This window comes from Littorina saxatilis, linkage group LG10 (assembly GCF_037325665.1).
Source record: "Littorina saxatilis isolate snail1 linkage group LG10, US_GU_Lsax_2.0, whole genome shotgun sequence".
Taxonomy (NCBI): domain Eukaryota; kingdom Metazoa; phylum Mollusca; class Gastropoda; order Littorinimorpha; family Littorinidae; genus Littorina; species Littorina saxatilis.
Genome location: NC_090254.1, coordinates 29,856,082 through 29,881,020, shown reverse-complemented (window position 1 = coordinate 29,881,020; position 24,939 = coordinate 29,856,082). Strand labels below are relative to the sequence as shown.

Below are 24,939 nucleotides of genomic sequence, written 5' to 3'. Positions count from 1 at the left end.
GTCTTATTGACCAAGACAAAACTCCAAAAACAGATAGACTGCCAATGTTCCAAAATTAAGAATAAACGAGTCGCGTAAGGCGAAATTACTACATTTAGTCAAGCTGTGGAACTCACAGAATGAAACTGAACGCACTGCATTTTTTCACAATGACCGTAGTCCGCCGCTTGTGCAAAACGGAGTGAAACTGATGAGCCTGTTCAGCGCGGTAGTGGTTTCGCTGTGCTGCATAGCACGCTTTTCTGTACCTCTCTTCGTTTTAACTTTCTGAGCGTGTTTTTAATCCAAACATATCATATCTATATGTTTTTGGAATCAGGAACCGACAAGGAATAAGATGAAATTGTTTTTAAATCGATTTTGGAAATTTAATTTTGATCATAATTTTTATATTTTTAATTTTTAGAGCTTGTTTTTAATCCAAATATAACATATTTATATGTTTTTGGAATCAGGAAATGATGTAGAATAAGATGAACGTAAATTTGGATCGTTTTATATAAAAAAAAATTATTACAATTTTCAGATTTTTAATGACCAAAGTCATTAATTAATTTTTAAGCCACCAAGCTGAAACGAAATACCGAAGTCCGGCCTACGTCGAAGATTGCTTTACAAAAATGTCAATCAATTTGATTGAAAAATGAGGGTGTGACAGTGCCGCCTCAACTTTTACAAAAAGCCGGATATGACGTCATCAAAAGTATTTTTCGAAAAAATGAAACAAATGTCCGGGGATATCATTCCCAGGAACTCTCATGTCAAATTTCATAAAGATCAGTCCAGTAGTTTGGTCTGAATCGCTCTACACACACACACGCACAGACAGACAGACACACACACATACACCACGACCCTCATCTCGATTCCCCCTCTATGTTAAAACATTTAGTCAAAACTTGACTAAATGTAAAAAACAAGAATGGTAGGTAATTGGAACGTTTATTATAGACAAAACAAAACGTTACATTTACATAAGGACTGGGTGGCCGAGTGGTAACGCACTTGCGCTCGGAAGCGAGAGGTTGCGAGTTCGACCCTGGGTCAGGGCGTTAGCAATTTTCTCCCCCCTTTCCTAACCTAGGTGGTGGGTTCAAGTGCTACTCTTTCGGATGAGACGAAAAACCGAGGTCCCTTCGTGTACACTACATTGGGGTGTGCACGTTAAAGATCCCACAATTGACAAAAGGGTCTTTCCTGGCAAAATTGTATAGGCATAGATAAAAAATGTCCACCAAAATACCCGTGTGACTTGGAATAATAGGCCGTGAAAAGTAGGATATGCGCCGAAATGGCTGCGATCTGCTGGTCAATGTGAATGCGTGATGTATTGTGTACAAAAAATTCCATCTCACACGGCATAAATAGATCCCTGCGCCTTGAGTCCGAATCTGGAGATACGCGCGCGATATAAGACTTCATATAACATAACCATTCTTGTTTTTTGATTCTGACCAAGACAAAGCCTCTGACAAAGAATGGGGCCACACAAGTTTTGTTTTGAGCACTTGAATGCTGTGGTCTTGCTTTTTTTACATTTAGTCAAGTTTTGACTAAATGTTTTAACATAGAGGGGGAATCGAGATGAGGGTCATGGTGTGTGTATGTGTGTGTGTGTGTGTGTGTGTGTGTGTGTGTGTGTGTGTGTGTACAGTGATTCAAAGAAAACTGCCGGACCGATTTTCATGAAACTTAAATGAGAGTTCCTGAGTATAATAACCCCACCTGGTTTTTTTCATTTTTTTGATAAATGTTTTTGATGATGTCATATCCGGCTTTTTGTGAAAGTTGAGGCAGCACTGTCACGCTCTCATTTTTCAACCAAATTGGTTGAAATTTTGGTCAAGTAATCTTCCACGAAGCCCGGACTTTGGTATTGCATTTCAGCTTGGAGGCTTAAAAATTAATTAATGAGTTTGCTCATTAAAGTTGTCATTAAAATCGATTTTTCGCAAACAGATTTAAAATTGATCGCGTTGTATTCCTCATCTTCTCCTGAATTCAAAAATATATAGATATGTCATGCTTACTCTAAAAATGTGACCCGCTCCAACAAAAGGATAACAAAGACGCTGTGGCCGAACAGAGATAACAGCAATAAACCTGAGCCATGGCCAACATTTTGGATTTTGAGATTTTTGCATTTCTGCACTCTACCAAATGTGTTATATCTATTCTGTAAATATCAATTTCAGATTCGCTTTGCAAATATAATAAAAATGAGATTTTATTGCACTGCAGACGCAAAATAAGGACCCTTTTAACCCCCAAATAATTGTTTCTTTCTTCACTTTTCTTACTTAAAACAAATTTCATTTTCATTTTTTGTGATGCATATTGAAGAAAAGTTTACATGTAATCATTATCAGTCACTTTAAGCTTTAGAAGTTAAACTAAAAACATGTTGCTAGGGATTTTTTGCAAATTTACTCAAGTGACCTTCACACCTGCTTTTCTCAAAATGGCTGCTTGAGTTTGAGCAACCTTTAAATCGCTATATCTCATAAATGCTAAATAATAGACACTTGTAGTAAAGACAATCTGAAAGCTGGTTATCTTCACTTTCAAGGGATACCAAAAAATCGAAATGTCAAAAATGATACTTTGTTATCCTTCTGTGGGAGTGGGTCACAAATATGCTCAGAATGAAAGGAAATAGGTTCAGTAAGTACTACGGACGCGTGCTTCGCGGAGGCGAGCGTGATCCGTCTCGGTCTTTGGTATGGTTAGCCGAGACTATCTGAAAGTAGTCTCGGCGATGATTGGTTTGTGGTGTTGATCTTGACTAAATGTCTTCACGCGACTTGTTTAATGTTTGGGAAGACGCTATCAACAATTACTAACACCACACAATACAAACCTTACAATTCACATAAATTACATTATAAACTTTTTCCCCTTTTTTTTTTCCTTTTTAAATTTCTCAATACTAACTCCCAATTCAACATTACATTCAAATCAATGGGCATACCGTATCTGTACTTACTCACACACATTTTTTGCGATTAAAATAATGTGATTAATCGTCCTAACTAAAAAACTTACTGCTTCTGACAAATATTCAAATAATACAACATGTTCTGTAAAACAAATTTGCTGCTTTCCTGTAAACTATACTGTTCAAAAAAAGAAACGCATAGCTTGTAATATTTGGTTAATTTAGTTATATGGCTACAAGGATATCCACCAAACTGCAGAAAATGTTTATCTGGTCGTCGACCTTTCGTCCATTGCCACAAGTGAGCTCTGCACGTGACGCATGCGTTATCAGTGGCTACAATGTCAAAATTGCTCATTTGGCATGACCACTCGTCATGCTTCAGTGTAATCTCGTGAAACTCGGGGAATATTAAGCTCTCACCATGTCTTCCAAAACCCATAAAAGCGGATTGTTCGCCACAAAGAAATCAGACGACAATTCAGCGACGAAAGATGGCCCGATTGAGCAGAGAAGACCGCCAAATTGCATTGGGTCGTTTACAAGCAGGCCAAAGTCAAAGTGCAATCGCCAGGCACTTCCACGTGTCCCAGAGCACCATCAGTAGACTGTGGGTCAGGTTTCAAGCCACTGGCTCCGTTGCTGACTTGCCACGAGCGGGAAGACCAAGGGCGACAACTGCTGCTCACGACCGCTTCATACGGCTCCGCCACCTCCGGAATCGTTTCCTGTCGGCCTCATCTTCTGTCCAGGCTCTCCCCGGGCCACACCGATTATCGGACCAGACCGTGCGGAACCGCCTGCATGAAGCTGGTTTGAGAGCTCGCAGACCTCACAGAGGAGCTGTCCTCACCCGCCGCCATCGCCAGAACCGAGTGCAGTGGGGCAACCAGCACCTTCGCTGGACCGTCCGGAATCACTGGAGACACGTGTGGTTCAGCGACGAGTCCTACTTCCTGCTCCAGCGACATGATGGTCGGAGGAGGGTCTACCGGAGAGTAAACGAACGTTACGCGCCCAACTGTGTGGATGAGGCACCCGTTCATGGTGGTGGAGGCGTCATGGTGTGGGGGGCGATCAATACCGCTGGAAGGAGCACCCTGGTGCACGTCCAAGGGCGCATAACTGCCCAGCGATACGTGGAGGAAATTCTGCGCCCACACGCCCTTCCTCTTGTGGCTTACCAGGATGCCATATTCCAGCAGGACAACGCTCGCCCGCACACAGCACGACTCACCACCCAGTTCCTCACCGACCACCATGTCCAGGTGCTTCCCTGGCCATCCATGTCGCCAGACATGAACCCGATAGAACACCTCTGGGATGAATTGGACAGACGTGTGCGCAGGCGAGAAGAAGCGCCGGCAAATCACCGCGATCTATTGCAGGCACTTCAGGGGGAGTGGGACACCATCCCACAGCAAGATATCCGGCATCTGATCCAGTCCATGCCCAGAAGGTGCCGGGCAGTTGTTGCTGCTCAAGGCAGTCACACCCCCTACTGACTTGACAGCCTCGGCACCCAATCGTATCGATTGACTGATTGATTTGAAGATGCAAATGAACTGTGTGTGCATTCAACTGTGTCCATACCAAATTTCAAACAAATAATCTAAATATTGGATTTTCTGTTAATTTTTTCGAAAAATAAAACAAATTTGGCAAGTAGCAACTATGCGTTTCTTTTTTTGAACAGTATATAAAACTGCTGACATAACCCCAAAACAATGTAAATTTTTCACATGTCCAACAAAAATGTTCAATATAATCAATATTATTACATAAACTGCATAAATTATTGTCCTTTATTTTCATTTTACACAATAAAATGTTGGTGGGATATATATTGTGTAACATTTTCCATTGCAGCAGTTTTAACCTTTTCTTCACCGGTACTTTTACTAGCGAGTACCCTATATCTATCATCAATACCGATACCGTACTTTCGGGACTATAAGGCACTTCATTATAAAAGGCGCAACCCCCACTTTTGAGGTAAAATTGAGAAAAAACATCACATTAGGCACTTCCGGTCTAAAAGCCGCACATCAAAGGAAGAATACAGAGTGGAAATATTTGTGCTCTGTGTGTGCGGTGAGATCAAAGACAGGTCCATTGTGATAGCTGGGTGGCCTTGTTTACAGACACTGACCTTCTTCCCAGGGGAGAGAGAAATTCAAGTTTTACGTCCTCACGGCAAAGCCATTAGGGGCATGTTCCCGGGTTTTTAACCCGACTTTAGATGAGATACACAAGTGTATGCGTGTTTGGGTTGTATCAGCCATCTGCACTTATGGCAGGATGACCGAGGTCTTTTATGTGCCACTGTGGTGACACGGGGGTGGGAGATGAATACCGTCTCTGGGTCTGCACATAAAGTTGACCCGTGTCTGTCCCGGCCCGGATTCGAACCCGCGACCTTACGATCACAAGTCCAGTGCTCTACCACCTGAGCTACCCGGGCCCTTTCTTCTTCCCAGGGGTCAATGACTGAGTTTTATCTATGAGAGGTCGGTCCCCTTTCATATCTGAGAGGAAACACTCCCTGCACCAGTTTACAGACATTGACCTTCTTACCCGGGGTCAGTGACCGAGTTTAACCTATGGGGCGGTCTCTTTGATGTCTGAGAGGAAAATTGGCCAGGGTAGTAGTAGCAGAAACATCCATTATCACAACTTGTTTGACTGGTACTCAGGCGGTCTCTAATAATAATAAGAACATTTATATAGCGCTAAATCAAAAACTTTCGTTAAAAAGGCTTGCTCTAAGCGCTTGACATCTAAACTAAAACGTCATTCACACTCTTTACAATGATGTACAAGAACTTCATGTCACACTCTTTCATTTAGTATAGCACCATTCACACAGTTGATGTCTGAGAGGAAACTTGGCTAGGGATTTCTATTTCAGCCACACATAAGGCGCTTCCGTTCAAAAAGCCGCAGGGGTCAAGTGTGAAAAAAAAAGTTGCACCTTAGAGTCCGAAAAGTACGGTACTATATTTGTGAAACCAAAATTGTGCAGAACAAGGTTCGCTGGCTTTGGCATGTGTCAATATCTTGCAAAACATTTTTGGTGAAGGGTTTTTAAATAATTTTGACAGCGGGTTGCGCAGATGCCTGCATTGTCGCTGGCTGTGCTCTCTGTAACACGTGCGCCTGAAAGCTGTGGTCTTGCTACTATTGCACTGTTCAAAGCATGGCGTTCTGGAAGGTGCCTGCTGACGTCCTAAAAAGTTTGGAGAAATGTTTCTTCCAATTAGGTTCTAGTATTGATCTTTTTCGCCTTTTCACACTCAGTGTAGTTTCGTTGAAGTGGAATTACTGTTTGTGTCAAACACTGCTTGTATCAAACAGCTTCTTAGCTCTGATTTTCTTTTTCAATGCTACCCAAACCCTTGCTCCCGTTTTTTAAAAGCTCTTTTGATCAACACCTGCATCAGTAGGATTAGCCTAGCACACAAAATATGCAAGCTAGCGAAACAAAACAACATGTTCTGGGTAGATAATTGATTTGACTTTCTCCTTGTATGTAAAAGTTTGTTCCTGTTTTGGTCACATCGATTTTGGGGGTACCCTTACTTAAGTGGCGGTCACGTGATCCCTGTTAAAGAAATCTTTCATTCGAAAGGTCTGCCAGATAGTCAAGTGCACGGCCTTAAATGGAATACAAAGTTTGAATAAAACGACACGGGAATTAATGCTTTAATTGGGGTGCAAAATTTGCCGTAATAATTTTTTTGCTAAGTTTATAATTATTACTTTTTATGATCAATGACCTCAGACATTCATAAAAGCAGTTTCATTATTTTATTTGGATCATACCTTTATCTCAGGCTATTGCTAGTCGCCATGTTTAGACTCTTTGGGATTTTTTTTTTTTTTAGCTGTTTTAAATACTCTTTCTCCGCTACAACTGTTGTTTGATTAAAAATCCCCCCCCCCCCCCCCCCCCCCCCCCCCCCCAAAAAAAAAACCAAGTTAGTTATTGGAATGTTTTAATTTTTGACAAAACAAGACATACACAAGTACATCAACCCCATTGGTCTTTATAGTCGACAGACAGAAAAATAATTATGAGACAAATGAAAAACGGAGCTGAATATGCGCCGAGTGTGATCTCTGGCAAGATGGTCGAATAGTTCTAGGATAATTGCTCGATAGTTGAATAATTCTGGGATATGTTCCGAAGAAAACAATAAACCTCAATACCATTAGTTTTAACTGAAAGTCGTATTGTTTTACTGTGTTTAATGTTCTCTGCAATCATTGAGTGTTGATTTTCAAAGCAGTCGCAAAGGTTTCTATTGCAGAAACCTGATCTTGGTGGAACAACTGCTCCTCTTTCACCCAGGAAGAATACAAACAAATTTGGTCAATGACAAATGGAAACAAAGACAAGACTGAAACAAATATCTTACATTCGCCTTCACCACATCCATTAGTTTCAGCATCAAGTGGCAGCCACAAAAGTTCAAATGGATCTGGCTGACAGCATGTGTCCGGACCGGCATCCCCCTCAAGCATATTGAAAACCTAAGTCAGAGTCTCAAGCATTAATTTCTACCCCAAGACTATGCATTCTGCTTGGTCTGGTGTTTGGTAAGGTAAACAGGTCACCTGAGGTGTGTTGAGGTTATCGCATCTAAGGCGCTTTTAACATTGCCATGCGTTCAAGCAGCATCTAGCCTCTTACTTGTTGTTGTATTTCCACATTGATCACAATGTGGTCATTATTCAGCCTTGATTTCAGCTGTTTTGGTATGTCCGGTGAACTACGCAGTCGTAAAGGATGGCGCCATTCAAACTTTTCCATAGCAGTCTGAAAGGAAAAAGAAAACAAGAAGAACACATTAGCATATCAACCAATCCATTAGTCCAGTGAGTTACAAGAGAGACAGACAAACAGATGGGCAATACATTTACCAGCAAAGACAGATACAGAGTGAATCGAATCTTTGATGTTTTTTTTCATTTACAAAGTAATAAGGTCAGTGACATAAATTAATGTCCTTGTAAATTTTCAGGAAATAGTCAATGATTTTAGGCCAAATTTTCAAGGTCCAATCTAAAGAAGCTAAATCATGAAGCCGAAATGTAATCCCATTATCTGGATTAAACTATAGAACATTCCACAGCAGTTTCATTGAATTTGATTGAACATTCTGATTGCCACAGTCAGCATCCTCAACTTCTTTATAAATGAAAAAACAAGTCGCGTAAGGCGAAATTACTACATTTAGTCAAGCTGTGGAACTCACAGAATGAAACTGAACGCACTGCATTTTTTCATAATGACGGTAGTCCGCCGCTAGTGCAAAAGGCAGTGAAAGTGACGAGCCTGTTCAGCGCGGTAGCGGTTGCGCTGTGCTGCATAGCACGCTTTTCTGTACCTCTCTTCGTTTTAACTTTCTGAGCGTGTTTTTAATCCAAACATATCATATCTATATGTTTTTGGAATCAGGAACCGACAAGGAATAAGATGAAATTGTTTTTAAAATGATTTCGGAAATTTAATTTTAATCATAATTTTTATATATTTAATTTTCAGAGCTTGTTTTTAATCCGAATATAACATATTTATATGTTTTTGGAATCAGAACATGATGAAGAATAAAATAAAAGTAATTTTGGATCGTTTTATAAAAAAAAATTTTAATTACAATTTTCAGATTTTTAATGAATTTTTAAGCCTCCATGCTGAAATGCAATACCGAAGTCCGGTCTTCGTCGAATATTGCGTGGCCAAAATTTCAATCAATTTGATTGAAAAATGAAGGTGTGACAGTGCCGCCTCAACTTTTACAAAAAACCGGATATGACGTCATAAAAGACATTTATCAAAAAAATGTTTGGGGATTTCATACCCAGGAACTCTCATGTAAAATTTCATAAAGATCGGTCCAGTAGTTTAGTCTGAATCGCTCTACACACACACACGCACAGACACACACACATACACCACGACCCTCGTCTCGATTCCCCCTCTATGTTAAAACATTTAGTCAAAACTTGACTAAATGTAACAAGTTGCGTCAAGCTCAGTCGAACTCACAGAATGAATCTGAACGCACTGCATTTTTTCACAATGACCATAGTCCGCCGCTTGTGCAAAACGGAGTGAAACTGACGAGCCTGTTCAGCGCTGTAGTCGTTTCGCTGTGCTGCATAGCACGCTTTTCTGTACCTCTCTTCGTTTGAACTTTCTGAGCGTGTTTTTCAATCCAAACATATCATATCTATATGTTTTTGGAATCAGGAACCGACAAGGAATAAGATGAACTTGTTTTTAAATCGATTTCTGAAATTTAATTTTGATCATAATTTTTATATTTTTAATTTTCAGAGCTTGTTTTTAATCCAAATATAACATATTTATATGTTTTTTGGAATCAGACAATGACGAAGAATAAGATGAAATTGTTTTTGGATCGTTTAATAAAAAAAAAGTTTTTAAATAAAAGTTTCCGATTTTTAATGACCAAACTCACTCATTAGTTTTTAAGCCACCAAGTTGAAATGCAATACCAAACCCCGGCCTTCGTCGAAGATTGCGTGGCCAAAATTTCAATCAATTTGATTAAAAAATGAGGGTGTGACAGTGCCGCCTCAACTTTTACAAAAAGCCGGATATGACGTCATCAAAGGTATTTATCGAAAAAAGGAAAAAAACGTCCGGGGATATCATTCCCAGGAACTCTCATGTTAAATTTCATAAAGATCGGTCCAGTAGTTTAGTCTGAATCGCTCTACACACACACACGCACAGACAGACAGACACACACACATACACCACGACCCTCGTCTCGATTCCCCCTCTATGTTAAAACATTTAGTCAAAACTTGACTAAATGTAAAAAGAAGATATCATCAAAATGTAACAACAAAAACAGCTCTCAGAGATGGGCTCAAGAGTCTACACCTTGATTTTTCTGACCATCTGCTTGTCCAGTAGATCTGAGAAACAAAGGGATGAAAGCACATGTATGACAATATGAGAGTTGTGTGGCGGAAACAATCTTATGGCACTTGAGAGAATAACAAGCATTGAAAAGAACAAGCGACTTTTATCCTATTGCACATGTCAAATGTAATTAGAATAACGATCTGCCTCATTTGATTAACATTTTCATATGCCTGTAAAATTGGACTAATCCCAGGGATGTCGTTAGGCGTCGGACATCGGACATATAACGATGAAAATCCCCAAATGTCCGATTCACATTGCCGCATGTCGGTCAGATGTCCTATCGTTTTAGCCTGAGCGTGGTCATTGTCCGATATGTACTCCATTCCTTCGGACAGCGCGATATTCATTTAATTTTCATTTCAAGAAATGTAGAGCGCTCAAAAAAGTTTTATTCGCTGTATTCACCCTCTCTGGATAACTTGCACATGTCAAAACAGTTGCAGAAACACAAATCTCAAAACCGTTAGGCCTTTTCTCTTTTTTTCACTTTTGGCAAACAAAAAATAATAGCAAAATCTGAAAGTATGTGCGAGTCCCCTAATATGGACCACCTTCAACAAATCGAAGAAAATAAAAGCTAAAGGCTACTTTTATTCATTCATTAAGAAGCTTGCTGGAAATAACCTATAACTAGCCCTCGAGATTTAGAAAAAATATAACAAAAAGTCTTTTTTTTTTGGAAATTGATGTGATTTTTTCTGTATTTAATTTTTGCTGAATGTCTATCAAAGCTATTTCACTCTAATTCGGCCTAACGGTTAACCTAAGACCGTTTCCCAGTTGTGTCCCACCCGTTTCCCACTCGTGTCCCATTTACTTCCCACTGGGCTCCCACTGGAAGTCGTAATCAAATCCCACATTGAAATTGAAAATGTTGGGATTTGAAATTTGAACATAAATAACCCAAGTTTGGATAAGCTTAAAGATGCTAATTTTTTACCTCTGATTTTACCTTTTGTGACCAGCAGCAAAGAAGAACCCATATATTATCACTGTAGGCAGGTTTCACGGTATTGAGACATTCTATTGACTGCACAATGTGCTCTGATTTCTAACTTGCTGAACCAATTTTCTCAGTGTTTTTTTTTATATGCAATGCACAAATGTGTCATTTTGAATACAATTCTGAAAAAAAAAAATCGTTTGAGTTGTTTTGTTGGCATTTTATGCACATGTGTTTGGTAGCGATCGTGTGAATCCTGACAGACGCCATTTCCTTCTGCATGACAGAAGCCAACCATTGATGTGAAAATTGAAACGAAAAGGCACTCAATTCACACTGAATGGTCATATTTGATAGCAGAGCTGCAATATCTAACCATACAAACAAAAACAAAAGCACAAATATGAATTTTGCATTACACAGACCTGGGAACCCCTGTTTTGCACTTTGAGTATTCTCAAACAAACTTGGTGTATTTTCAAAAAAATAAGCGTACTCCACACAGCGTTTGCACATCCATGATTAAAACATGCCTCATGCGCGTCCCGCGTCACACCGTTAATTAAGTTTACCTATACCTTTAAAACAAATGGTTTTTTCCAATTTTTACTGACACAAACTGTACCGTATTTGACGGGACTACAAGCCGCGACTTTAAAAAAAAAATCTCATTGCGGCTTATAAAAAGATGCGGCTAAAACGTTACCTAAACTTGAATAGTAATTCACCTAATGGAAGTCGCCGCGGATTTTCATTTCGCTCGATTAGCGATTACCGGTACTTTATTAGCTCTCTACTCAAGACTCGGCGCTTTTCTCTTTCTTTCGCGAATCTTCGTTTGTCAACAAGTCGTCGTGACAAGCGTACAGAGAAACACCGGATGTATCAGGATCTCGCGCGCGCGCGAGATTTCGTTTTTGTGTCTCGCGATAGTTGGAGGAGCGAGAGCCGCCATGTTGTGTTTTCGTCTGCTCGAAATGTGCGCAAAAGTTGTAAATCATCCCAAAAAAGCTTTTTCCGGGCGGGACTACATGTGTGTGTTGGTTACAAATTGTGTGTGTGTGATATTTTTCTTCAAACTTTTTCACTTTTCTTCTTTGTTTCACTTGTTTATTCTCGGAGCCGATTTCGCCAAATACCGTACTTTCGTTTGCCTGGTTGTTTTGATTGATTGACACGAACCGATTATATTTTTTTCGACGGCGGCTAATATAGCGACGTAATCATGTGCCAAAATACTGGATCGGCTTCAGGATGGGCCTGTGAAGAAAAGTAGTCTAGGAATTTTTCTCGTCGTATTTTTTTCCCACTGACCGTACTGAGCGTATTCTCGACAATCATGCGTACAAAATACGGCGAAATCGTATGGGTTCCCAGGTCTGATTACATATTTTGCACACAAAAAATCGAATCGAGAACTGGAAGCTGTCTGTCCGAAAAACTAAGTCTTCACAGATAAACCAAGTAAGCTTATTTTACCACAAGAAATGATAACATGATTTTATTTTGACATTGAAAACACACCTTTATAGTCTGTACTTCATAGGAAAGCATTTACAATGACCGAAATTTCGCGAAATTCCGCGCCGTGTCCATTTCTTGGAATGTCCGACCGTCGTCTGTCAAGGGTTTCCAACCATCGCTACTTTCACTTTCGTTGTCATTTTCGGGCAATCCTATGCCGTATGTGACATATTGCACACTTTTCACAGTTGAGGCCGAAGGCGTGATTTGTGATTATTTTTTCAGGTGAGATTTTATTGTTTTTGTTGCCTTTTTGTCGAGTAATATGCCGTCTGTCAGCCAACGATCGCTACCACACGATCGCTACCTCTTCATGCTCGATCAGATTTTTAGCTTTTTCAATGATTATAGAAGTTTGATTAACGTTTCCTTTGCAGTTCTGGATCGGTAGGGTAAAGGTATCTAATTTCGACATAAGATCTTGGGGGTACCTAAATCCGACCGATTTTCCAAGTCACATCAATGACGAGGTGCGCACGTCATCACAACAGAAGGAATGCCATTCATACACGGGCCATTCATGAACCGGTTGATGACGCGATTTTACGGACCAATCGTTTTGTCGCGAGAGTTATTTGCGTCATCGGCACCGCGGCGCGAAAATTTGCCTTGCAAGTGTCTTCTAAAGTTTTAACGTTGAGGGGGGAATCGAGACAAGGGTGTGGTGTATGTGTGTGTGTGCGTGTGTGTGTAGAGCGATTCAGACCAAACTACTAGACCGATCTTTATGAAATTTTACATGAGTGTTTCTGGGAATGATATCCCCGGACGTTTTTTTCTTTTTTTTTGATACATACCTTTGATGACGTCATATCCGGCTTTTTGTAAAAGTTGAGGCGGCACTGTCACACCCTCATTTTTCAATCAAATTGATTGAAATTTTGGCCAAGCAATCATCGACGAAGGCCGGACTTCGGTATTGCATTTCAGCTTGGTGGCTTAAAAATTAATTGATGACTTTGGTCATTAAAAATCTGAAAATTTTAAAAAATATAATAATTTATAAAACGATCCAAATTTACGTTCATCTTATTCTTCATCATTTTCTGATTCCAAAAACATATAAATATGTTATATTTGGATTAAAAACAAGCTCTAAAAATTAAAAATATAAACATTATGATCAAAATTAAAGGCACAGTAAGCCTCCCGTAAACCATCACAGATACGGTCAGGCTTTTACACACAGTACAAACACCCTTTCATTTAAACACTCACCGATTGAGAACATCCTAGGTGCCCTCCGTAAAGAGCGAACAATTTTCAAAGAATTTATTTTTGCGTGGTTTATCTTACCCCTGAGCCATCGTGAACTCGTGTCATCCAGTTTCCCTTTTTCACAATGTAGTCGTCAGTTAGTCATTTGAATGTGACTCGATGTGAGCTTATCTACAATAGCACGTTTTTATGCACGAAACAAACGGCTGTGGTTCACAAGAACTCTAGCGATGGCTTTTAACTGTTGAGAGGAACGGCGATATGCACTGTAACCGTCGTCGCAGACGACTCTTGCGTGACCCTGCTTCCGGGCTTTTCTGATCTTGTCTTGATGAAAAACAAATTCTTTTATGATTAAAGAATTTTGTAACAAGCTGTCAATTTATTATTTAGATTTTAAAAGTTAGGTCTAGCGCAAAAACGCACCACGGTCCAAAAACATTCTGATAATCATCGATCCACGGCTATCGACAGTTTACATCGATAGAAGGGAAGTAACTCATTTTTGACCTGAGTTCAGAATGGGTCCAAAAAGTGTTCGAGACAATCTGCAAAATTAATTCTTTAAAAATTGCTCGCTCTTTACGTAGGGCACCAAGGATGTTCCCGTTTGGTGAGCGTTCAAATGGAAGGGTGTTTGTACTGTGTGTAAAAGCCTGACAGTATCTGTGATGGTTTACGGGAGGCTTACTGTCCGGGCGTGATTTCCGGTATCATATTCATAACAGCCGTCCCGGCCAGCACCAAAACGAGGCGCAATTGTTGTTAAGGAGAAGTCCACGAAAATAAATTCTTTGAAAATTTCTCACGCTCGACAGAAAGCAGCCAGGATGTTCCCGTTCTGTGAGCGTTCAAATGGAAGTATGCTTGTACTGTATTTAGACGCTCGGGGAGCTCTGTGATGGTTTACGGGAGGCTTACTGTGCCTTTAAATTTCCGAAATCGTTTTAAAACCAATTTCATCTGATTTCTTGTCGGTTCCTGATTCCAAAAACATATAGATATGATATGTTTGGATTAAAAACACGATCAGAAAGTTAAAACTAAGAGAAGTACAGAAAAGCGTGCTATCCTTCTCAGCGCAACTACTACCCCGCTCTTCTTGTCAATTCCACTGCCTTTGCCACGAGCGGTGGACTGACGATGCTACGAGTATACGGTCTTGCTGAAAAATTGCATTGCGTTCAGTTTCATTCTGTGAGTTCGACAGCTTGACTAAATTTTGTATTTTCGCCTTACGCGACTTGTTCTTCTTTGTTTCTGTTTTTCGACGGCATAATTGGATGACCAAGCAGGCACGGCTACCTACTAAAGTCGTGTTGAGGCAGGCTTTGTTTAGGGATCCTTCTATCTCCCCCCTCCCTATGTGAGGAGAGTAGTTAGGGTACCCACAGTCTTTGGTGGTAAGCCTTCAGTTTGTGTGCGTCACTTATGTGCGTGTTTTTTGTTGTGTGTTTTTTCCACTTAAAATAAAAGTAGATTTGTTTAACATTCTGTATTCATATATGTATGCAATTGATTATTATTTTATATCAAAATGAGTGAGTGTCTTTTTATGAACAAAAAAGTGTTCCTTGTTAATGAAACAGGTATCTTGGCTCTTCTTGCCGTTTTCTAAATTAGGGGGTATCGATAGTATAAGTTTATTTCTGCCATTAAAAAAATGATAAAGAAGTACTTATCTGTTTTTATCTTGTACACACATAAATACACTTTCAAAACATGTGACTTTTGTTAGTGTATGGAGACCTTGAAATGTGAAAAAAAACATTTCGCCGGCCGGTTTAGGTGAAAATGGCGTTCTGATCAAGGACATCTGCATGCAAACATATAGACAGCCTCAGGCAAGGAACTTTGTTGTGAAAATCTGTTATATGTTTAAACTTTATGTAAATCATTTAGTATTAGTGGTTTTCTGTCTTCTTTCTGGAGTCAGGCTTGCATCAAGTTTGTTTGATAGATTTTCACGTTTTGGGGGTAACTTTCGTTTCGCTTGATTTTCTATGGAAAATAAGACTCTGCGTATAATTTTTTTCTTTGTTTTGTGTGGTACTGATCCTAATTAATTACAATAACATCCATGTTCACAGTATTTCACAGTTTTATGTTTGACTGGAAGTGTGAGAAAATGGGAAATGGCTGAAATCAATACCGTGAAACCTGCCTGTATAAAATGCTTTTTGTGACCTACAATCCACAACAAACAGCACCAAATTCACAAAAAGAGGGCGTTACCTGTCCTCTGCGTGCAGTGTTGATGTCCTGATACAGCTCCGTCATCTTTTTGCGGAAGTGCTCAATCTCTGCTGGCTGGTAGGAATCCAATTTGTGCGGCCCTAAGTCAACAGTACACAATTATACCTCATTCTCACATACAGTCACTCGGATACAGTCAGAGCGAAAGCACAATATAACTTGCAAGGGTCAGAACAAATCTGTCTATGTAAGCAAATTTGAACTATCACAACTCCACAATACCTTGAGTCATAAGCACACTTAAGAAAGATCTTTCCTTCCTGACCTTTCAAGCGAAGTTAGAATGCAGGAATAATTTGATACATTTGTCTTATTGTTGTTGCTTGTACGATTTTCGTTGATTTACTAAATTCTCCCAGCTGTCAAGGGCATGCACATTACCATTTTACTTCCGTTTCTGCCTTTGGAAGAATTGTGCATTTGTTGTTTTTGTGCATCCTGGCCTACTTTTCCATGTCACTAGAGAGTACAGGATCTTCAACAGGTACAGCTAATTCTCTGCTACTTCCATCTTCCCCTTTATCTAAGACGATTCACATTTTGTTTCTCGTATTTAGGCGATCGAACCATTACAATTTTGGAAATAAAATAATTTTTGAGGCCTTGATGTTAATAGCTTAATACCGTACTTTCCGGGTTACAAGACGCAACAGCGCATAAGGCGCACCCCCTTCTTTTTAAACAAAATTGTAATCCAGTCACCCATTGGGCGCAGGGGGCTGATAGGGCGCACCAAAATTAAAAAAGTATACCGGTAACAAAGGGTCGAAGAATGAAAATAAGCCTGAAAATAAGCCGCACATCAAAGGAAGAATACAGAGTGGAAATATGTGTGCTCTGTGTGTGCGGCGAGATCAAAGGCAGGTCCATTGTGATAGCTGGGTTGCCTTGTTTAGACACTGACCTTCTTCCCAGGGGTCAATGACCCAGTTTTTGCTATGAGAGGTGGTTCCCCTGTCATAGATCTGAGAGAGGAAACATTTCCTGCACCGGGGTCAGTGACCGAGTTTAACCTATGGGGCGGTCTCTTTGATGTCTTGAGAGGAAACTTGGCCAGGGTAGTACCTAGTAGCTGAAACATGCATTATCACAAGTTGTTTGACTGGTACTCTGGCGGTCTCTTTGATTTTTTTCGTATTTCATACACGGATTAGGCGCTTCGTTATACAAGACGCAGGGATCAAACTCGAGGAAAAAAGTCGCGCCTTATGACCCAGAAAGTACGGTAGCTTCCTTAACACTCCCTATAAAATCGAGAAATTCCACTCCTTGGCAAGGCCTCTCACTCTTAGCTTGTTATGTCGGTCACCTCCTTTTGAAGTGCATATTTCACATGTGCAAACGACGGGTGTCCACGGCAAAATGAATCAAGTGACATGAAGAATTTCATGTGGTTACCTGGTGACCCACTAGCGCATTGGGCTTTGCTAGGGCATTGGGGAAGATATGCCTTGAAGACCTAATTAGCAGCAGGTGAGTGATTGGCTGACCCTGGACACGAGAATGCTTTGACCGACAGGCATAATCAGATAGGAGAGTTCCAGTTCCCACTGCGGCTGAATTGTCTAATTCGCTGAGTCGCTTCAAAATGTCTTTTAGTCAAATTGTACGGTAATAAAACGTTATTTCGTACATGCTGACTGTTAGCAAATGATAACAAACATGTAGAGAAAAAGGATATCAGCATGAGCCGGCAGTCAAAGCATTCTTGTGACCTGGGTCAGCCAATCACTCACCTAAAACTATGTTGTTTTTCGGTTGTTTTGAAACGACAACAGACAGAAAGGAAATGATGCAAAGATATATTTGACGTAAATTGAGTGACCCAATTTCACTTGATTCTTCAGAACTTTGACAACGACATTCTCTAGTAAGCAAGTCGGCATTGCACACTCAGAAGGTGGGTGGTCTTTCTTTACTTTCTTTATTTGGTGTTTAACGTCGTTTTCAACCGTTCAAGGTTATATAGCGACGGGGAAAGGGGGGGGGATGGGATAGAGCCACTTGTTAATTGTTTCTTTTTCACAAAAGCACTAATAAAAAAATTGCTCCAGGGGCTTGCAACGTAGTACAATATATGACCTTACTGGGAGAATGCAAGTTTCCAGTACAAAGGACTTAACATTTCTTACAAACTGCTTGATTAAAATCTTTACATACATTGACTATATTCTATACAAGAAACACTTAACAAGGGTAAAAGAAGAAACAGAATCCGTTAGTCGCCTCTTACTGGGGAGCATCGGGTAAATTCTTCCCCCTAACCCGCGGGGGGTAAGGTGGGTGGAGCCATACCTTTCTATGAAGTACCTATACAGACAAAACTGGCTTTTCGGTATTTCTTTTAGATAAAAGGTGTATTATCTGACAACATTTGAAGTGTTAATATTTAGAATAAGTCACGGTGATAATGTTAATTCAAATTTTTATTTTGTTTTGTTTATTTTTAGCATGATAAACACCTGACCGTTATAACAATTAGCGGATCACCTAGAATCTGTCCTGATAGGTCAAATGGTGCACTGAAATGGTAATAACAATTGTTTTCTGCTCCAACCAGGAGAGAAACACTGTAGAATGATGTACTATCCACAAGGCTATTAAGTTTGGTAAATACATATATATATATATATATATAAACTTGGCCAAAAAATTATTGCAACAACTTTCGCACGCTAACAAACGCGGTAAAACGCAATTCATTTTAGTTCAACTTTATATGCTGGAAAAGGTAATTATGTCTACCGTTCATATCATTTGTCTGATCGGTGGTAATTTGTATAGGCATCCCGTTACAGCCTGTCAAACAAGGTCACCCCTAAAATCGACCTGACAAAAACCATAGCCCCGTGTTTTAAAATCTGCAAAAAATCAAAATGTGCACTTACCAAACATTTCTGACTACCGTTAGAAAGGCCATTTAATTTCCAGTTCAGAGCATTTTGTTTGATGCACCTTACTTCTCTAGTCTTTGTGTAGCCTTTTGACAAAGGCGGTAGGGGTCAACCGTTTCAGAGGCCAAAAAAGGCACGTTTTACAGCCATTTTTGAGGGGGTCCTCCTCTCAAAGAGCCATATCTGCTCAAGTTCTCAATTAATTGCTTTAGAAATTTCAGAAGTTATGACCAAAAGGCTGACCTAAATCTTGGTGAACGTGTATACTAAGCGTGTCTTATTATGCAACGTTTCCGAAAGACCTAAACAAATATTCGTATTAATTCAGGGTTTAAGGACAAAAAATCGTGACTTTGCATGCTAAGAAAAAAATGGTTGAGGCAAACGTCGACAAAGTTTCAGGCAGATCTGAGTGCTGGTTTACATTTGCTGGAGATGGGAACGCACAAGAAAAAATATCGATCATCGTCTTTGGTACTGAATACAGTCTCCGAAGAGTTTTACAGCCGTTACGCTGTGCTGATTTGATGGTTATAAGAGTTTGCGGTGGGCGCGCGGTAGTCAGTGTGTGTGTGTGTGTGTGTGTGTGTGTGTGTGTGTGTGTGTGTGTGTGTGTGTGTGTGTGCGTGTGTGTGTGTGTGTGTTAGAGTGTGTGTTTGCCTGTGTGTATATGTTTGAGTCTGTTCGTGATTATGTGTGTGTTGGAGACAGAGAGACTGAGTGAGAGTGAAAGAAAGAGAGAGAGAGAGAGAGAGAGAGAGAGAGAGAGAGAGAGAGAGAGAGAGAGAGAGAGAGAGAGAGAGAGAGAGAGAGAGAGAGAGAGAGATTTAAATAAACAGGTTTCAATCTTTGAAATTGAAAAGCGTGAGAGAGAATGTGAGTACTTGTTCAAAACAAAAAGCAAGAATAATAATAATAAGAAGAAGAACAACAATTAAGTAGATGTGCATTGCCAAGGCACTGCATACCCCCAGCGAAAGACCAATCGTCCGTCTCTCTCTCTCTCTCTCTCTCTCTCAAACACACACACACACACACACACACATACCAGCACGCACACATACACACATTCACTCACACGCATTCACTCACTCTCTCACAAAAACTCCATAGACACAAAACACACACCCATACGGACAGACAGACATACACATCTTTACAAACACACATACACGCACACACATACACTTATGCACACACACACACACCACACACACACTCACACACACACACACACACGAGTACAGACTCATGCACGCATGCGCGCGCACACACACACACACACACAAATACACACACACACACACCCCACACACACACGAGTACAGACTCATGCACGCGTGCGCACACACACACACACAAATACACACACACACACACGCACACACACATACACACACACCCACACACACACTCACACACACACACGAGTACAGACTCATGCACGCGTGCGCACACACACACACACACACACACACACAAATACACACCCACACACACACACACCACACACACACTTACACACACACGAGTACAGACTCAGTCATGCACGCGTGCGCACACACACACACACACACACACAAATACACACACACACACACACACACACACACACAAACAGTAACACTAACACATGTGCACAAAATGAACACAAACACACACACCGCGCGAGAGAGAAAGACTACAGGGAGGCATGACGTCATGATGCATTAATTGACGTCAAAGACTTTCGACCGTGACGTATTCTTCTTACGCGAGCTTTATCCATAGACTTGGAAAGTACAGAATTTCTACCCGTCCAAAGCGGCCTTGGGTGGCGTTTGCTGAAATAATGGGGGCGCCAATTTTACCCACCGTATCAGTTTTTGTTAGTATGGTCCCAATTTTTGGTGAACTTCCATCTCCAACTGTAGCCCATAATCGGGCACAACGAATCCTTCTTTATCATGTATTATCGGTGTGAACATTTCTCAAGTCGATTACAGTATGGCGTTCGTGGGATACCTCCAGCTTCGCTGGGATAAAGGAACTGCTGTGGAACCACCATTATGCTGTGACGCGTTAAAATACATATGATGTAAATCGACGATCTCGACGCGCTTGACGTTCTTGATGTACATCACCCAAGAAAGACGGAGTTCTTGTGTTGACCGAGACTATTTAACAAACCCCAACATTGGTTGAACTGCAGTACAGTGATAGTCTGTACGAGCAACACATCATCGCACACACATCATCAAAACCATAATTTATTTAATTTGCTTTTGCATCTGCTTGCAATATATAACTACAGCGAGTAAGTCTTATATATTTTACACTGAATAAGAACTGATTCTAAAAACGTTCATGCACGAATATCCCGGAATCCTCAAGAATATAATTATGAAGATATGCGCGCACCCAGACTGAAAGAAACTCTCTCTCTCTCTCTCTCTTAAACACACACACACACACACACACTCACACACACACACACACACACACACACACACTCACACACATACACACACCCCAAGTCACACACGCACACATACACACACTCACTCACACGCACTCACTCTCTCACAAAAACTTCATACACACAAAACACACACCCATACGCACATATGGACAGACAGACATACACACCTTTACAAACAAACACACATACACGCACACACATACACGTATGCACACACACACACACCACACACACACTCACACACACACACGAGTACAGACTCATGCACGCGTGCGCGCACACACACACACACACAAATACACACACACACACCCCACACACACTCACACACACACGAGTACAGACTCATGCACGCGTGCACACACACACAAATACACACACACACACACACACACACACACACACACACACACACACGAGTACAGACTCATGCACGCATGCGCACACACACACACGCACACACACACAAATACACACACACACACACACACACACCACACACACACTCACACACACACGAGTACAGACTCATGCATGCGTGCGCACACACAAATACACACACACACACACACACACACTCACACACACACACACACACACAAATACACACACACATTCACACACACACACACCACACACACACTCACACACACACGAGTACAGACTCATGCACGCGTGCGCACACACAAATACACACACACACACACACACACACCACACACACACTCACACACACACGAGTACAGACTCATGCACGCGTGCGCACACACACACAAATACACACACACACACACACACACACACACACACACACACACACACACACAAACAGTAACACTAACACATGTGCACAAAATGAACACAAACACACACACCGCGCGAGAGAGAAAGACTACAGGGAGGCATGACGTCATGATGCATTAATTGACGTCAAAGACTTTCGACCGTGACGTATTCTTCTTACGCGAGCTTTATCCATAGACTTGGAAACTACGGAATTTCTACCCGTCCAAAGCGGCCTTGGGTGGCGTTTGCTCAAAAAATGGGGGCGCCAATTTTACCCACCGTATTTTTGTTAGTATGGTCCCAATTTTTGGTGAACTTCCATCTCCAACTGTGGCCCATTTTCAGGCACAAAGAATCCTTCTTTATCATGTATTATTCGGTATGCACATTTCTCAAATCGATTACAGTATAATTAGCGTTCACGGGATACCTCCAGCTTCGCTGGGATAAACTTCAACAATCAACAACAACATCATGCAAACAAAACGGTAACAGCAACGCGTAACTAAAATATAAGCGAACAAATATACGCGAAAAAGGATGTCGGTTATTCTTTGACAAAAGCTCACAGACAAAACAAACCTATATCCTTATCGATGAGGAAAATCAAGAGTGGAAAAAAAAACCGACAAAAGAGTACATGTACAGAAGAACAAAACCGCTCATCCGAACACTATAAAACATACATCTGTGCAAGACCCAAAGTTTCGTAAAGGCCCGTCCCGGTCCGGCAAGCAGTCGATGGTGGTACCCCCCCCCCCAAAAAAATAGAAAAAGAAAAAGAGCACACAAAAAAACAAAAACAAATCCACCATCATCCCAACCAAGAAGAACAGAAGAAGAACAGATACACCAAAACAGCATGCATACCCAAACACACACTCTCTCTCTCTCTCTCTCTCTGAGAGACAGACAGAAGCAGACAAGAGGGTAGAACAGACAATTAATTAAACAGAGAGAGAAAGAGAGACAGGGCTGAACTGAGCTGTAATTAACATGAGTCAATATACAACAAAAGCCCCACACACACACACACACACACACACACACACACACACATACACACACACACCGCACTACTGTGCGCCCGCCGCAGTCTCTTATAACCATCAAATCACCAAAGCGTATCACACCGAGCACAGGGCTCCGGACAGAAATAACCACAACCAAGTTAGCACAGGCCTGGGACTGTTAATCTCTAAAGCGACTGTATACGTTACCATTGACGGTGATCGATAATTTTTCGTGCGTGTTCCCATCTTCAGCAAATGTAAACCAGCACTCAGATCTGCCTGAAACTTTGGCACCAGTTGCCCCTACCATTTTTTTCTTAGCATGCAATGTCACGATTTTTTGTCCTTAAACCCTGAATTAATACGAATATTTGTTTAGGTCTTTCGGAAACGTTGCGTAATAAGACATGCATCAACAGATTTTGGTCAGCCTATTAGTCATAACTTCTGGAATTTCTAAAGCAATTAATTGAGAACTTAAGCAGATATGGCTCTCTGAGTGGAGGACCCCCTCAAAAATGGCCGCAAAACGTGCCTTTTTTGGCCTCTGAAACGGTTGACCCCTACCGCCTTTGTTAAAAGGCTACACAAAGACTAGAGAAGTAAGGTGCATCAAACAAAATGCTTTGAACTGGAAATTGAATGGCCTTTCTAACGAGTCAGAAGTGTTTGGTAAGTGCACATTCTGATTTTTTGCAGATTTTAAAACACGGGGCTATGGTTTTTGTCAGGTCAATTTTAGGGGTGACCTTGTTTGACAGGCTGTAACGGGATGCCTATACAAATTACCACCGATCGGACAAATGATATAAACGGTGGACATAATTACCTTTTCCAGCATAAAAAGTTGAACTAAAATAGATTGCGTTTTACCGCTTTTGTTAGCGTGCGAAAGTTGTTGCAATAATTTTTTGGCCAAGTTTATATATGACTGTTTTCTGGTCTTTTAAGTCTTTCAAATCTTCTTTTTTTATTGTCATTCATAGCACTGTCTTCAAAATCTTTATCCGAGTACCAGATATCATTACTGACCTTTGCCAATGAGGTTGTTGACGCTGCGGTCAAGTGTCTTTGAGGTTTTATCGCCCTTTTTCTCAACCAGCTTCAATACTGGCCAGAAGGGGCGCACATCATTCAAATTTTGACTTTCATCCAAGATCTCTTCCTGTAAAAATGCCCATTTGAACACATTAAAAATGAAAACAAGTCGCGTAAGGCGAAAATACAACATTTAGTCAAGTAGCTGTCGAACTCACAGAATGAAACTGAACGCAATGCAACGCAGCAAGACCGTATACTCGTAGCATCGTCAGTCCACCGCTCACGGCATAGGCAGTGAAATTGACAAGAAGAGCGGGGTAGTAGTTGCGCTAAGAAGGATAGCACGCTTTTCTGTACCTCTCTTTGTTTTAACTTTCTGAGCGTGTTTTTAATCCAAACATATCATATCTATATGTTTTTGGAATCAGGAACCGACAAGGAATAAGATGAAAGTGTTTTTAAATTGATTTCGACAATTTAATTTTGATAATAATTTTTATATATTTAATTTTCAGAGCTTGTTTTTAATCCAAATATAACATATTTATATGTTTTTGGAATCAGAAAATGATGGAGAATAAGATGAACGTAAATTTGGATCGTTTTATAAATTTTAATTTTTTTTTACAATTTTCAGATTTTTAATGACCAAAGTCATTAATTAATTTTTAAGCCACCAAGCTGAAATGCAATACCGAAGTCCGGGCTTCGTCGAAGATTACTTGACCAAAATTTCAACCAATTTGGTTGAAAAATGAGGGCGTGACAGTGCCGCCTCAACTTTCACGAAAAGCCGGATATGACGTCATCAAAGACATTTATCAAAAAAATGAAAAAAAACGTTCGGGGATTTCATACCCAGGAACTCTCATGTCAAATTTCATAAAGATCGGTC

At 40.6% G+C, this 24,939-nt stretch overlaps 1 protein-coding gene across 1 annotated transcript in view; it reads right to left on the bottom strand.

Annotated features, from left to right (window-relative positions):
- LOC138979016 (phosphatidylinositol 4,5-bisphosphate 3-kinase catalytic subunit delta isoform-like) overlaps positions 1-24,939 on the bottom strand; it is a 164,418-nt gene that overhangs the window by 106,367 nt on the left and 33,112 nt on the right. Inside the window, exons 4-6 of the mRNA XM_070351832.1 lie at positions 24,036-24,168; positions 15,829-15,929; positions 7,635-7,760 (exon numbers count right to left, since the gene is read on the bottom strand). Of these exons, the coding sequence (XP_070207933.1) occupies positions 7,635-7,760; positions 15,829-15,929; positions 24,036-24,168 (360 nt within the window). The remainder of the gene's footprint in view (positions 1-7,634; positions 7,761-15,828; positions 15,930-24,035; positions 24,169-24,939) is intronic.